Genomic DNA, 17,509 nt, shown 5'->3' with positions numbered 1-17,509 from the left:
ATCAAGTATTATATATTAAAAACAAAAATATTTTAGGTCAAAATTGAAGAATAAAGATTTCAAAAGTCAAAAATTGAAACAAATAAGGGACGAAAGGAGTAACATATAATTTTTGTATTACAAAAAAGAAAAACAAACAACGAAACCTTTTAGCCTAAGTCACAATAAGGATGATCACAAAATTCTTAGCCATTCATGTTCATTTTGACTTCACGTTTGTTGAAGGATTGAATGATAGAAGGATGAATTAGAAGTAGTGGATCAATGATTTTTTATAGGTTAGTTTGGAAGGTTTGGTTTGTACCCTTGGAAATAGGTCACGTTGACCCAAACCATGCAAATTATTGTGTAGTTTTTCTTGTTTTTTATTTGCTTGCTTGAGTAACATTTTGTTCATTTATTTTACCCTTGGGGTATTGCTCCATTGGAGGCATGGTGCAATGAAGTTTAAAGGTTATTTGTTAGTAGAACACTACTTTCACATTACCATTCTCTTCCATGGTGCTTTGTCGGTGTTTCCTTATTTGTTTCATATTTTAACTATTTTGCCCTTTGTGTTGGGTTGAATCCTTATTGTGTATCGATCCTGTGTTTCCTTATTTGTTTCATATTTTAACTATTTTGCCCTTTGTGTTGGGTTGAATCCTTATTGTGTATTGATCCTATATGATTCCTTTATGGTGTATGGTTTTGTTTATTGGAATTCTCTTATTTTGGAAATGTTCAAGTTGGTAGTTTAAGTGGTTAACCTTCTCTTTTGAGTTTTGCGTTTTGACTTATTTGCCCTTAGGTTGGAAGAAGTGGAGCGGGAAAGGTGAGTGAAAATAGAAACCGCACCTAAGAGCACCACACCGGTACGTGAAAAGGGCGAAGGTGAGAGTGCCCCACCCTTTCTCTCCTAATGTGATTGACCAACTCTATTTTTTGTATTTTCTCTAGTGTTTTTAACTTTTAATATATATATATATATATATATATATATATATATATATATATATATATATATATATATATATATATATATATATATATATATATAAGTACTTTCAAAAAAATATTTAATAAAGGAAAATGAAAGATGAACATTTCATGATTTTTAGTGAGTAAAAAATCATAGAAAAAATAAATGATGAAATGTGACTACACCCATTTGTGTCAGATAGTTTCCATCTTTATAATCTATGTTTTTCCAACTTCTTCTTTTGTACTCAACTTCCCGTTGGCTTTTGTTTAGTTATATAAATTTTGCTCTTCTAAAAAAATTATAACTTTCTACACAACTAAGTTCATATACACACACTACATTTTTCTAACATTTTTTTCTAAAATAAATGTTTTTTCATAAGAACTATACTGCAGTAAAAGAATTACATAAAAAATTTACTTAAGAGATAAAATTGATCACCAACAAATAATATAGTGATATACGATTCGTGTAATATAAACCATACCACATTATCATTTACTAAATATAAGCATCTTATGAATACACTCATAAAAACTATATCGTGCTAAATTTTTCTTAAATATGATTTTTTTTTTCACGATAAATAAATTGCCTACTCCCGAATATACTACAAACTCACAAGTGATAAAATTGATGGGGAAATAGTTTTCATATGTGGAGTGGTCATATACCTTTATATATAATTATTTTGATAAATATATTTTTCTTTTACATTTCAAGAGCTGAAAATTTACAACCTTATTTTTCAATTGGGGTTGAAAATAATAAGTTTTAGTATTCAAAACAATTTTTTATAAAAAAAATTGTTCGCATATGATTTTATAGATTCATTTTATTCGACATAAAAAATATATATGCAAGACACTAAACACAAATCACAACTCAAAGCATTCAGCCAAAAATCAGATTTGGGCTCCAATCCATGCCTCCACAAATCAACCAACCAAACGACGATTTTAATCATCACGCGGATCACCATCGTACGGTTGGAAGTCCAACAATCCCATGGTGAATATCACACCTGTCCTAAGCACAAAATTCCATCTCCATCGTTCATATAAAACCCTAACACCAGTATTACAATGAGTACTCGTATTAGCATACACAGAAAACATAAACACAAACAAAATGTCTGGAAGAGGAAAAGGAGGCAAAGGATTGGGAAAGGGAGGAGCAAAACGTCACCGGAAAGTTCTCCGTGACAACATCCAGGGTATCACAAAGCCGGCGATTCGCCGTCTTGCGAGGCGTGGCGGTGTTAAGCGTATAAGCGGTCTTATCTACGAGGAGACACGTGGTGTGTTGAAGATCTTCCTCGAGAACGTTATTCGTGATGCTGTTACTTACACCGAGCACGCTCGCCGGAAAACTGTTACTGCGATGGACGTTGTCTATGCATTGAAGCGTCAGGGTCGTACACTGTACGGATTCGGTGGTTAAGTTAACTTAGGATATTTATTGTTAGGTTCTTTAGATTTTCGATTTGCTTCGTTTTTTATTGAAATGTATGGTATATCAGCTTAAAATCACCTTTATCACAAGAAATCTCCCAAAGATCACAAGCCATGATATTCCATAAACTTGCAATAAGACGTAAATTGTCACAATGATTTAGTGCGAACGTTAAATGCAAGTACATGAACACTAAAAATGCAGACTTTTTTTTGCTCTTGTTAATGTTGAGGTGATAAACAAGTCCAAACTGATAAATAAAAACAACATGCGCCAACACAATCTTTATAACAATGCTCCTTACCCCTGAAGAACAAAGATGTTCTTGTTCCTTTTTTCCCACCACCATTCCCAGCTTTTAGCAGTTGAAACACCAAGAAGATTATCTATCCATGCATCCCAATCCGTCCAATCATCAACAATTGTTTGCCACTCAATGTTGGTCCTTTGCAGGGGTAACAAAAGGCTTTTTACCAAGATAAGAAACAGAATACAGGAAAGCAATCTGCACAGGGACAAAAATTGACAAATGACAAGGGTAAAACTGGAATAAACAGTTTTAATTAAAGCTAGTGAACAGGAAAAACACAGAAGACAGGTAAAGGCACATGGGATAATTTGAGTCAAAGTGCTCTTTTATTCACTGAACTAAAACAATAAACTCGGATGCACATTACAACCTACACTTGCCTTCCAATTTAAACTAAGAGTGTGTTTGGGATAACTTTTTAGAGTGACTTTTAACTTTTATCTTTTTCTAAAAGTCAAAAAGATGTTTGGTAATGCTGACTTTTCTAACTTTTTCAATAGAGTAAATGTCATTTTTTTGAAAAGTCAGGAAATCCTGACTTTTTCATCTTTTACAAAAAGAACTTTTTAGCTTTCAAAAGCTAAGTCAAACACCCTCTAAGGGGTGTTTGACTTGTCTTTTTGAGAGACAAAAATCATTTTTGGAAAAGATAAAAGGTAAAAGATGTTTGGTAGAAACATTTTAAAAGCTACTTTGGATTTTAGCTAGAAAGAAAGCTGACTTCTTGGAAAAGTTAGGAAATCCTGACTTTTTATAATTTTTCCAAAAAGAACTTTTGCTTCTAAAAAAGACAAGCCAAACACCCTCCTAAGACTTAACATAAAATTAGGAACAACCTAGCTACATGCTAAAGACTAGGGAATCATCTTCACACGCAGTCTTTGATTTATTCAATGAGAAAAAATAACTAATACTAATTAAAACTTGTGCAGAAAACCCCTCAGCTCTGAATTATTTCAACACTCAATTCCCGAGGATTGAAAATGTGAAGAAAACAGGAGCTAATTGGAGTTGCACAAGGATAAAATCTATAAATGGTCTTTGAAATAGGACCAATTCCATTATAATTCGGATGCAGAGAGCTACTTGAAGGGGTTTGTTTCTTGCAATTGTTTTATTTGTACTTAATTCTCACTCAGTTCCACTTAAAACGATGTAAAGACCACACTAGTATGTAGAGAGATTTATATGGAATAACCACAATTAGCAATTGGATGTATTGGTAAATGTATAAACAACGTTTTATTGCACATCTGAACCGACACTAAATGATCATTTTCAACTTGCATTTCAAAAAACAAAATTCATAATATTCATGAGAGGAGTAGGTAAAAATAAATAAAAAACAAAAAACTATGTATAACTTTTAACTAAAAGAAAGTTAAGAAAAATATTTATTACTAGTATGTTGAAGTAGAATATGATAGTGGTGAAATAGCATGACAACATGCAAAAGAAATCAAAACGGTGTCCAAGTACATGTATATATGTATATGAATATGTATACGTATATGTATATGCACATACACATACGTATATGATGGAAGAGTCATATTCATTAATGATTATGCAATGCCAACAGTTTCTTTTCCTCCGCCACCTTCCCCACCACCACAACATTCGTTACCAACAACCACCTCTCCCACCACCACCACCACCACCACGATCTCATTCGCTACCAACCACCAAATATAATCATATATGATTAATTACTTTGTAAATAAACATATACATATACTTATTTATGAGTAGACATATATGTATACACATGTATAATCATATATGGTTATACCGTTATGTCATATAATGATTTATGATTAGACATATCTCGTAGCAGTAGTACGTTGGAACGACAAATGAGAAATGTGTGGCTCATGTTTAATTTCAAGATCTATAACTTTCTCTAAATCTCAAAAGGGGCCGTTATATATACATATACATATACATATACATATACATTGTTGGATTAGTGTCTAAGTCCATAACTATAATTGGTATATATTTGACCCGACCCGACATGGTCCATTTAGGTTGCATGACATCATGCATTTGGATAGACTAAAATGAGAGAAATAACAATTAAGGTTTATTAATATATTATAAGTTTTAATATATTAATAAGATTATTTAATTAGTATTGATCAAGAATTAATTAAGTGATCAAAAGAAGACTACTTAAATATATGAGTTGATTGTGTAAATCATCCATACTTATATAGTGGGCTAATGCTCCATGAATTATCAAGTTGGGCTAAAACCCATAGGATGCTCCATGGATGCTCCATGGTGTATTTGAACCCATGGATCCAAGGAAATGGAAAGCCATGACAATTAGGGTTTACCCTAATTGTCTCACACTATATAAGCATATCATTCTTGTCAAAATCGGCCACTAGGTCTATGTATGGAGGGTAAGCCGATTTCATGAAGTGATGATTTCTCTCATGGTTATTCCAAGTGCATTTGATGTTGTGTGAACCATTTGAGGTGTCACACTTGGGGCACTAGGCTCTCAAGCTACATGGAATCAAGCACCAACAAAGAGGTATGTCATTCTACTAGATTTTATATTATTTGTACTTTATATTATGCTAATTAGAGCAATACTTTGGAAAATTGATATTTGCATGTATAATAGAGAAAACATAGATCCAAGGTATTTAAGGTTGCATGTACACCATATGAGTGTTAGAATGCTCAAAACCCAACAGTGGTATCAGAGCCTAGGCTTGTTTTCACTTATACTTGATGCAAACTGTTTAAAATCAAAGTTTTTTTTTACTGCTGGGACAATGGACTCGCCGAGTTCACTGATGGACTCGTCGAGTCCAAGGAAAAATTCAACCAACTTGCCGAGTTGGTTCATGCACTCGACGAGTTGGAACCCCAAACAACATATCTTCGAGTTTTGGTGCCAGAATTGGTTTAGAATCATTACCTTTGACTTTTTTGGACTTATAAAACCTATTTTTTAAGTGGTAATGATTATGCTAAATCAATTTCAATGCTATAATCAAAGTTTCAAGTTTTATATGTGTTTATGTAATTCTTGAAAAATGTTGAATATGAATGTTCATGCTTATGAGTTTTGATAGATCATAGGAATTATGTGCAAATTGTTTGTTAGTATAATTCTTGATCTCAATGAAATTGTATGGAGCCCATAACTTGTCCTCAAATTATGGATTACCAAGAGTTTTATGTTTCCTTGATTTATGAGTTAGCTTAGATTAATGAAAAAAAATTGTGTTTTAGTTGTTTTAAATCCAAATTAATCTAGAGTTAGTTCATAAAATATGTTTTTTTTTGTAACTTGTCTTCAATTTATATGAAAATTCATATTTATGAATCTTAAAACTCATAAAAGTGTCATAGGTTACATAAAAATGAAGAGTCTTTTTCAGTAAATGGTTTTATGACTCCATAACTTGTCCTCAAGTTATGAATGTTGAAAAGTCGCTTCCTTAAAATCTACCCTAATAAATGAAAATGTTATTGCCACTTGTCATTCTCTCATTTAATTGGACACATGTCATTTTGTCATAATTTTGAAATATATTTATTTTCCACTTGTCAATTACTTCATTATTCATATTCATTTTCATTATATCATTAATTTAGTTTCCATAAATTAAACCTACTATAATAACTATTAATTTCAAATTTAAAATTTAAAATTTCAATTTTAATTTCAAATAAATTTACACTTTAAACCTTTGTATTTAACATTTTATTATAAAAACTCGTTTACTACACGGGTCTAACAATTAAACATATAATTATAATTAATTTATTTTTTGCATGTTTTTTTTCTTCATAATTTTCACTTATTTCATATTTCAAATTCAAATAAAATTTTCATTTAATCGCTTCTATTTAACATTATGTTTTAATTAACCCGTATAATATACGAGTTTCACCACTAGTTGTTAATAAAAGATAAGGAGTTACATAAAAATGAAGAGTCTTTATTTTAATGTACATTAAACTCATAAGTTATGAATATGAAAGGTTTTGAATAGTTTCAAAACTTGCCCTCAAGTTTTGGAATTTGTAAAGTCTTACACTCTAATACTTTAATTCCAAATTAAACCTTAGGATTTTAAGAGGTTAAAATTCAAACATTATAGACTTCATTAAATTAATTAAAGTGTTTAATTAAAAGAGTTAATAATTCCCTAAAGACATGGTTTAAGTTTAATTTAAATTAATAATATAGTTTAATTAATAGATTAAACCACCAAGTATTTTAAGTGTTTAACATACACCCTTATACTATTATTATAATTTTAATTATATAGATATGTATAAGATAAAGTCAATCTTACCATTAATAGGCCTCATTCACGAAGCTGGTCTATAAGGGGGGTATAAGGTTACTGACGAACGGGTAGGATAGGACTATAATTCTCCCTTCATTAAAAGTATAATGATAAATACTAAGTAAGTAAACACTTATAAATTCCCAATCTTAGTTACTTAGAAAAATGTGAAATAGGTGCTAACTCATGAAATTACACTTTATACCTTACCAAGTTGTTGGTAGAGCGTGTGTGGCTAACCAACATGCTAACAAGGACTAGTAAGAGTGGCAAAGGGTAACTTGGTTTTATTATAGATCGGTGTAGCGTGTGTGGTTAACCGTCACATCGATTAGGTGATAAAGTTAAGGGTACCAAGTCAATTTGCATGGTTATTCACACCTTGTTTGTGATCCTCGGCATCCCAGTCGCAAACTTGAGAGGGCACAATCGAGATTCAAACATGCCATTGAAAGTTCAATGTATCTCAAAAGATATAGGATTTTCAAATCCAATTAAAACTTAATTATATTTCTTTTTTCATGGTGGAAATTGGTAAATCGTCATTTACCTACCTTCAACTATTTTATAACTTGGATTACGGCATCCCTCTTCCAGTTATAAATAGGTTGTTGGGTCCTAGCCTTAATCTTTCATATTGGGTGTTATATTAAGGATTTTAAATCAACTAACTTGAATTTCTCCCTTATAGATTTCTAGTTTAGACAATTATGGTCTTCCCAAATCTTTGAGAACAAGCTTCCTAATGAAGATGATATCCCAAAAGGCAATCAAGGTGAAAGACTAATCCTTTTATTGAGCACTAATGGGACTGGAAATCATACTTCATTTCCTCCACCCTCTCTAATAATTCTCCATATCCCACAAGTTTCAAGAATTGATAAGTCCTACGTCACTCATTCCCTATTGGAAAACAAAGTCTATATGTGCTTAAGTCTTGGAGATTAAGTCACATATTAACTAGCCGAGAGAGTCGGGTGTCGAAGTCTCGAGGTAGCTGGTTGTTGACTTGGTTCTTCAGTCACTCCCTGATGACAGATCACAACATGACCCTTTAATGATCTTATCTATTTGCTTGGTGCTGCTGAATCAGCAATGATTTGGAACACTGGTAAAGAAAATTTGATTAGAATATCAACTTCCCAAAACTTCATGGACATTGAAAATGGTGACACTAGAAGTCCAGAAAAACTTTCTCTTCCCAATTGAAAGGGATTGGCCATGGTCAAGTCATTTTGACCAAATGGTAAAGAGAAAGGCTAAGTCTGTGATAGTCCCGTATACCATTTCTAAAGAGTCCATATGTTTCCTTTTTCCAATAGGAGGGGCATTAGTTGCGAAGCTGCCGAATTTACCTGAAGCCTCATAAGGATGGTAAAGTCAAAAGCTTGACTCTACTTCAGGTAAAGTCTGTTATCTAACTCTATTAAGTCTCTTTTGGAGATTCTTAATACATGATGTAATGTAATTACATCTTGATGTTTTTGAAGAATCAAAGGAAGCTTAAAGAAAAGGTGTGCTGATTCTGATCGCATGGTTCGATGACCAGAATTTTGAGCCACTGCATAAGAGTTATGAGATATTACTTAGGAATAGATAACAACAAAGTTTTCATATGAATTTGCATTGTAAGGATAAGTTTTTCCTCAAGTTTTAAAATAAAAGAAAAAGTTTTGATTTTATTTATTTTAAGTATCCTTACAAAGGCATTTGTGAAAAATTGTTGTTTATATATTTCCATTGTTAAGCAATATTGGAAAATGAATTTGATTCTTTCATTTGTGGTAGTGTCATAATTTACCAAATAGGGAAAGATTCTCATCACCCAAGGTTCAGTTGGATAGAAACTTGGAATCATGCGACTTGTATTGTATGATGAATGAGAATTTTTCATCTTCGGGAAATTAAGACTAATTCCTTGTTCACATGTATATGTGAGTCAAGTGAAGGACAAAGGGATCAGGAACACTTGGGTGTGCATTGATCAGGTCCACCATAAAGACTATTCGTCATAATTTACTAAAGTTTAGTAAATATGGTTATGCTTACAAGTTTAAGAGTAATTCTGAAACATTGGAAAGGTTTCAATGTATGGCAGAACGGATAAGAAGAATCAAATAAGGCAGAAAAATAAAAGTTTCTCTAATCTGAAGAGATGGGAGAGTACTTGAGTATCTTGTTTTATGATTATCTTAGTGATTATAAAACCATATCGCAATTGTTCCTCTAAGGACGCCTTAGTGCATTTGTTGGCTAAGGATAGGAATCGTGAATTGTGGAAATGGTTAAATCAAAAGATAAATCATACTTCGTTCCAAAATCAAATCTTAGAGTCATACTCCAAGATTGAGCCTTGAGTGAGATAATCTTCAGAAAGTTTATAACACTTGTCAAATGTAGAGTAAGATGTTTCCTACTATTTTACATTTGAGACTGGTAAGTCGTGATGTTTTGGATAAAACAAAGACCAACTAAGACCGATTGTGTGAAGTGTTTAACTTGATAAGATTTTGCACTAACTCTTGAATATTTGTTTTGTCAAGGAATGGTTCTTGACAAGAGAGTCTTGTATATCAAGAGGACAGTGGGAGTCTAAAAGATCCTGAAATAATTTCAAAGAACTAATCAAGAGTATTATTAATCACTAGCCCACGACCTTCAGTCCATATGAGTCTGGATTTGTCACTAACCTTGTCTTGTGATTATGGTGTTGACAAATTCACATGGATAGGAACACTTACACCATAAAATCTAAGTGTCATAAGGTTTCTCTCTGATTCATGAAAATGATGGTGAGGAACCGCTTTCACTAAATGGATTTTAGTTGAGCGTGTGTGGTTAACCGGCACACTAACTAGTGAGAATGGAAAAAGGTCTAGAAAAACATGTGAGATATCTAAGAAAAGGTGTATGATTTTGATAAAGTCTTATCAAAGCATCTCGTATCAGAAATCTAAACTTTGGTAAGAAAGTCAATAAAGTATTATTTTTTCTAGAAGTCCAGCTGATTTCTGAGTACATGTCAAAGCTAGTGGGAGCATAAGTGTTATGCTAGTATGATAATAATCATTATGCTAGTGGGAGCATGATGATTATGTTGCAAGTTAGCAATGTTAATTATAGAAAACAAAAGTTTCAATTCACTATGAAAAGTTGTCTTCCTATAATTAAGTGAGAGGATTTTATACTTCATTCCAATTCGTCAAGCTTAGATTGAGATTTTAATCAACTTTAGTCAAGAATATATTTGAATGTTATGTTGGAATGGTTCAACATAAGGAAATTCTATATATGTTGTGTTCTCAAAATTCGATTATGATTACGGCATCCTTCTTCATAGTTCGAATTATGAGAACATGGCAAACAAAGTTTTTATAGCATGAATCGTGTCCCACATGCTTTGGGTATAGGTTTGATTACATGTGCTATAATCCGTTCTAAATTTTCCAAATGCCTAGGGCATTAAGATGGAAAAAGGAATAGAACTGGAAATGACTAAAATGATTAAGCAAATTGTCGAGGACAATCTGAGGTTTACCAAAGATTGGTTGCTTGTTGACAATTGGAAGTATAGAGTATGGACCATATTGACATATTTTGAAAAGAGGAAACTCTTGTTTAGAAGTGATGGTCAAAATGGGAATATGGAATTGTTTCCATAGGTGGAAGTTATTCTTTGAATCTGTGTAAGATTAAAGAACTTAATGCAAAGAAGGATGTTCACAGGAATGTACTTTGAATTAGAGACTTCATTTCCATGGAATTGCTTTCCATTGGAATAATGTCTGTTGCCAAGTCTTTGTGACTTGTGTGCATATTCATTACAAGGGGATCATTTCATACAAGTTTAGAATCTAACAAATTATAGTAAATGACAAGAATTTGGTATTCTTACATTTACAATAAGGATTGGAATTGTGAAATAAGCATCATTGAAATGTTGTCAATCGATATGTTTCACAAAGAGAGGACCATATGTAAACATAGTGTGCATACTTGGAGTATGGTATAACTATTGTTTGGAAAAACATAGTGTGCATGCTTGGAGCATGTCATGACTATTGTTTTAATTCAAGTATTAAGTTGATTAATCGAAACATGAATAATGAGTAATCAATATGGTGCTTAGATAAAAGGGTTTTTATTTACACTCAAGAGTTTGGGGCCATATAGGATTAAGTATTTTTCTTGTGTTTCACTTTGCATGTTTTAACTTCTAGAATAACTAGGTCATTCTTCCCGAATGACTAAGTTATTCAAATCGTCCACAGTCGGTCATATGTTGGAAGTAGATATGAATCAAGACTGTCATGAATTTGGCTTGTATGATTTGTCTAAGGTGCATTAGACATAGCAATGGTTGCTACAACATTCATGAGTGCTCATAAGTTCTGAGTATTGGATTAAACCCACGCTCATTTGATTCACTTCATGGATTTTTTTCACGAGTGAATCATGAGACGATAATATCTTATATTCTTCAAACCTAGAGATATTAGTTGTTGACTATGAGTTGGTTATACATTGATTCCACAAAAACGCATTGGTACTCGATGTTATAAAACGTGCCTTTGTGTATGATTCAACAAGTAGTCAGTACAAGCATATGAGTCGAAGTTTATCCATTCCTTTTACCCTCAAAGGGATAAAAGCGATATCTGTGGGCCCCTCGATGGTTTAGTGATGACAAAATGTAAGTGCTCGGCCGGGCCTGGACTGAGTTGATTTGTTCAATTAGTCAGTCATCATGAATTGGAAATCGGGTTTACCCTAATTGTGTGAACCATTTGAGGTGTCACACTTGGGGCACTAGGCTCTCAAGCTACATGGAATCAAGCACCAACAAAGAGGTATGTCGTTCTACTAGATTTTATATTATTTGTACTTTATATTATGCTAGTTAGAGCAATACCTTGGAAAACTGACATTTGCCTGTATAATAGAGAAAACATAGATCCAACGTATTTAGGGTTGCATGTACACCATAGGAGTGTTAGAATGCTCAAAACCCAACATACATATACATGTACATATACATATACATATACATATACATATACATATACATATACATATACTGAAGGATCGTAATAAACAAATATGATCAAACAATAAAGAACACATAATAATCAAAAACCATTTTGATTAATAACTTCTCATAAAGAGAATGCACTAAACGATCTCTTACAATGAACCTTAGTATAACATATATATTATGATGAACTATTCTAGAATACAAAATCTCTACAAATCAAGGATTTAAATATAACTTTACAAAGATAACATAAACTATACAAATAAAAGATCTTATCACAAAGATAACAAATTTGGAACAGTGCTGCAAAAGTAATCTTCACGTTGTCGATAAAAGATTTGGTCAGCGGCTGATACGTTGGTGTTGATGTATCAGTGTGAAATAGGTATGACTAATCAAATTATAAGGTTCGACCTTACAATCTCCCCCATTATGATGATGATTTCAAAACCAAATCCAGTGAGAACTCATGATGATAAACTTTACCAGCTTCAAGGATTATCCCTTGCTTGATCCACTGGTAATCATCACAAACAGGTTTATCTATTCTTTTGGTATTGGTTGTTCCAAGCACATGATAAGGGACATCTCTCAACTGTACAACATTCAGAACTTTTTTTGAGAGTATGTGTCTTTTGCAAGGAAGGGAAGAAAGGAAAGGATCACACATGGGGTTTTGTGCTTAACGATGTGAAGAATTTTTGGATCTGTTCTGAGATTATGCATGCTATTCTCAGACCCTCTGGATGTAAATTCAATCGGTGACTTACAGTTTGAGTTTTCTTTTCGATACTCCTGAGTTTATCTTACAATGATTCGTTTCAAAGACAATTTTTTATTTTCTTATATGTCTGTTGGGAAGTGATATCAAGATAAAGTGACAACCGGTAGTCTATGCTAGTGTAAGGTACTGAATCTGAATTATCTAGACTCTGTATTTAATGTGCTGGTAGGCATGAAGGAATTCATAGTGTGGATTTAGATAGGATCATTTGGACTGACCATGTGACGCTCGGGTAGATTGAGCAGTGAGATAAACATGGGAACCCACGGGATACACTAAATTAATACGCATCTAGAACTGTGGCTTAACTTTTTCTCAATGTACGGACTTATGTCCTTAATTCTAGTTCTGATAGGGCGACTTGGGGGGTTCTGATAAAGTAGGTCTGTAGGAAATTATTTTCTTGCTTTCTATCTGTCAGTCATATGTTGCTTCCTCTGCATGATTGGAAGAGATTTGACATGGAATGCAACATATGCAACTCTATTTCTATGCATCTTCTTTATCTGTGTAATTCTTCCTATCTGTTATCCATATGTTGTCTCCTCTGCGTGATTGAAATGATCCGACCTGGAACACAAAATATGCAACATTCTACCTCTCAATCCCTCTATCTTAGTTAGCCATATGTTGTCCTTTCTGCGTGATTGAAAGAGATCCGACCTGGGACACAACATATGCACCCTTCTCTAAATCCAACTTCCTTCTTAATAACTGTTTACTCACCTAAAGTAAGGAGTCCTTAGGAAGTTCTTGGTAACCAAGGTATATCGAGAAGTCGGGAACACGTTCTAGTGCACCTAAAATTGAACCATTTAAGAGGTTGTCTGTAGAACTCGCTGCTTAATTTAAGTGGACAACAATACCTGTGGTCATCGTCAGCTAAATGGTTTATTTAGAAAAATTTGTAAATATCTTTTGTGTTTAAGTGGACCATAATACCGAAAATTGACTAGATCTATTCATGAAGGGGAAGGTACTGAAAAACAAGTAAAGGTTTTCTTACAACTATAATCCCAAAAATTCTTAAATTTAGTCATTATTCTTGTTTTTGTTTTGTTAAATTTGTTCATAGTTTTCCTCTGTGCACAAATTTAGAGGGGATAAATTTTTTTAAAAAATCAAACAAAAATCAGAAAATTAAAAATCCAAAAATAATGTTATTTCTGTTTTATTTCTTGTTAAAAAAAGATCAAAAATCAAAAATATTTTCGTTTTTGTTTTATTTTTTCAGAAAATATAAAAATCCAAAAATATTGTGTGCTGAGTTTGTTTTTTAGTTTTGTTTTTATCTCAAATTTTTCTTTGTCTCCAGAAGTGAATTCAGATGTAGATGAGACTCATGGAGACTGTATCGAAAATTTCTAAGCCAAAGCTTCATCCATGATCATTGAAGAATTATCATCGAAGGAACAAGAAATGAAGATTATTCTTTCAACATTCAATCCTTCAACCCTAGAAGCAAAGTGAAGCTGTACTTGAAGATTATGTGACAGATTGCATTGAAGCCTCCTCAATTAATTTGCTACTATCTATGTACCTACTGAAGTGATCCAGAAGATTCGTTCTCTCTGATGTTCTCTCTGAAGATTCTCAAGCTAAAAGCGCTAATTTTCAAGAATCTCTACAATAAGCCTCCTCACCCAATGTGCGTTCAGAGTCAAATTTTGAAGAAAAGCCCGACTGCTCAAGATGAAGTCATTTATTGAAGATTCATCAAGTTCATCTTGAAGCTGTAAAGAAATCAAAGATAAACGTTGAAGCCAAGCTCCAAATGAAGATTGACAAGAAAAGCCAGCTACATTTTTTACGGGGAGTTTGTTGGGTCAATAGAAAGAAAGCTATGAACCAATGGGGAGATTGTTGGGTCTAAAAAATGGTTTATACTTTAATTTTCTAGGCAAATTTAGTTTTCGGTCTAGGACCGAAAACAACCTAGCGTTTGCGGCTGCAAACTCGTTTACGGCTGTAAACACGTTTACGACTGTAAACGTGTTTGCAACCACTGTTCCCTATATATATATATATATATATATATATATATATATATATATATATATATATATATATATATGGTGTCAGTGTTGTCAGTAGAAAGTGTGAGTGCAGGTGCTAAGTGTGTGTAAATCAAGGTGTGCTAGAGAGAGAGAGAGAGTAAAGAGAAGAAGAGTGTGTGTGTGTGTGAATCTTGTGTTGGAACATCATTCTAATCATATAAACATTGAAGATTCATCATCTTCTTCTTCTCCTTCTTCTCCATCTGATCTTGCATCATCCAATTGATTGGGATTCCGCACCATCAATTGGATCTGACTGATACATCAAGCAAATTTGGGACTTACAAATACACATATAATCACAAACAACATACTATGGGTACAATCAACCTTTGGGTTGGAATACCCCAGGCCCTCAACCATCGGGTTGGAATGCCAACATACTATGATTCCAATCATCCATTGGGATGGAACACCCCAAGCTTGTTAACTGACGCACGAAACAGCCCGGTCTCACCGTATACAATGACAAATATATTGGGTCCAATCAACCTCCAGGTCCAGTCATCCATCCGGTTGGAATACCCTAGGTTGGAATGCCAATATATATATACACATATTAGGAGTCTAGTCATCCTCGGGATGGAATACTCTCGGCCCACAACCATCGGGTTGGAATGCCCACATACTATCAAACATGTGCACCTATATCAGAGAATCATATAACAGTCTATTACGACAACATACTAGGGTCCATTCATCCCCATGATGGAATACCCTCAATTACCAATCAAGCATGTGCACATATAACAAGTAATCATATAACAGTCTACATGCAGTCAAACCGACCTACAAATCACTAAGCATACATGCCCCACAGTTTAAACAATCTTAGGCTAAAGGATTCGACCCCACAACAGTTAGACTTAAACGAGAGTTGCGAAGCAGAACCCAACCCTTCATCCTAAGATCCTTTAAACCATGTAAACTAGCATTTACTGATAATCATACATATCTATCAGATCACTAATCATAACATCATCCTAAAACCAGGATACATATCTAACGTAGCATCATAACACATAATCACAAGATAACTAGGATAACAACCCAAAGGGTCGACCTTGGTGCCTTAGACCCTTGAGTATAGTGAGGAAAACTCACCTCACACTGCTGAAGTCCCGCGGATAAAACCCCAACTGTTGGTTGACAGATTCTCGAGCTGTCAACATCAAACAACACCCAATTAACAATTGGGTTCCAAGCCCAAGGGCCAACTCACACTCCAAAGGCCCAAAAGTCAAGTAATGGGCTAAAGTCCAACATATGGCCCAATTTTCCAAATTAGGCCAAAACCTCTACATGGTCTTGCCCTAAGGCCCATCCGGTTATTCTAGACCAAACTTTTGGTATTCCCATGGCCCATCCATGGCCCAATTTTCCAAGTTGGGCCCAAGTCTCTCACATGGGCCTTACCCCAAAGTCCATCCAATTATTTAGGTCCATTTACTTGTTCTTAGATAACCCTTTAATAGTCCAATCACCAAATCCCAATAGGAAGGCCCAACTCGAGGCCCAAGTGAAGATAGGGTTTTCCCATGAAATGACAAATAGGGTTAAGCGTTCTTAGTTAACCCATTAAGTACTTAATCCATTAAGTTCAATATTGCCTTAGGTTAATTTGCACATGATTATTAATTATTATTTTAAGTTTAATACATAATTCCCATGCAGTCCCAATAAATCCCAAAATTAGGGTTTCATGACATTAGGGTTTTCCAAACCCTAATTATGGTTTCCAACCCAATACTAGCCCATTAGTCAATTGGTTGGGCTTTTAGGTCAATTTGGGATTCATTGGGCCAATTAAGGTTTCATTGGGCCCATTATGGTTTCATTGGGCCCACTTTGTCCAAACATCCCAAACGAGCCAAAACACCAACAAGGCACACCGCCACCCAACACGGCAGCTGGTGGCGGCAGCCACCACCTCACGGTGGTGGTTGTAAGTTTTTTATTATTATTCCGGTTACAAATTACAATAATGCACACAATGGCCCAAAATAAACTTCCAATAATTACACCCACAACCATCTTGTGGCGGCAGACGGTGGTAGAGAGTGGCAGCCACCACCTCACGGTGGTGGTGGTGGCCCTCTTGTGACTCCGGCCAAGACAACTACACATACGACACACACATGACACACACTCTTCTGTTTGCGTGATAAGCCCAACCACCCACGCGGTGGCGCATGATGATGGCAGCAGCAGCCCTAGCGGCCACAACCATGACTAACGGCGACAACTAATGGCTAACAGAGGCGGCAGACGACCATAATGAAACCCAACAGCAGCAGGTCCGATCGGCCCCTCCCACAACCACAACACTGGCTCAACACTCTTCTCATGATCTCCGATATACAGTGAATCGTGAGCAACAACTGTGACGACATGAATGACGACGTCCCAACTGATGACACCCTAATGGTGGTTCTCCGGTTTCAACAACCAAAGAGGTGGCAAAAGAGTGGTAGTACGAAACAATAGTAGTGGCAGTGCAACGGTGGAAGAGAATGGAGAAGAGGTGAACTGGAACAACAACCATAACAGTTTCGGTGTCCCGACGATTGCTTTGTCTACAA

The 17,509-nt window shown here is 34.3% G+C and overlaps 1 protein-coding gene across 1 annotated transcript; it reads left to right on the top strand.

Moving 5' to 3' along the window:
• The first annotated feature begins 2,055 nt into the window (after positions 1-2,055).
• LOC111890440 (histone H4) lies at positions 2,056-2,512 on the top strand. The gene has a single exon (XM_023886562.3). It carries the CDS (start codon positions 2,096-2,098, stop codon positions 2,405-2,407), a length of 312 nt encoding a protein of 103 aa, XP_023742330.1. The 5' UTR covers positions 2,056-2,095; the 3' UTR covers positions 2,408-2,512.
• The last annotated feature ends 14,997 nt before the right edge of the window (positions 2,513-17,509 follow it).

The sequence above is a fragment of the Lactuca sativa genome, chromosome 7 (assembly GCF_002870075.4).
Source record: "Lactuca sativa cultivar Salinas chromosome 7, Lsat_Salinas_v11, whole genome shotgun sequence".
NCBI classification, from domain to species: Eukaryota; Viridiplantae; Streptophyta; class Magnoliopsida; order Asterales; family Asteraceae; genus Lactuca; species Lactuca sativa.
Note: the sequence above shows the minus strand (reverse complement) of the source record. Positions and strands in the feature narration are given on the sequence as shown.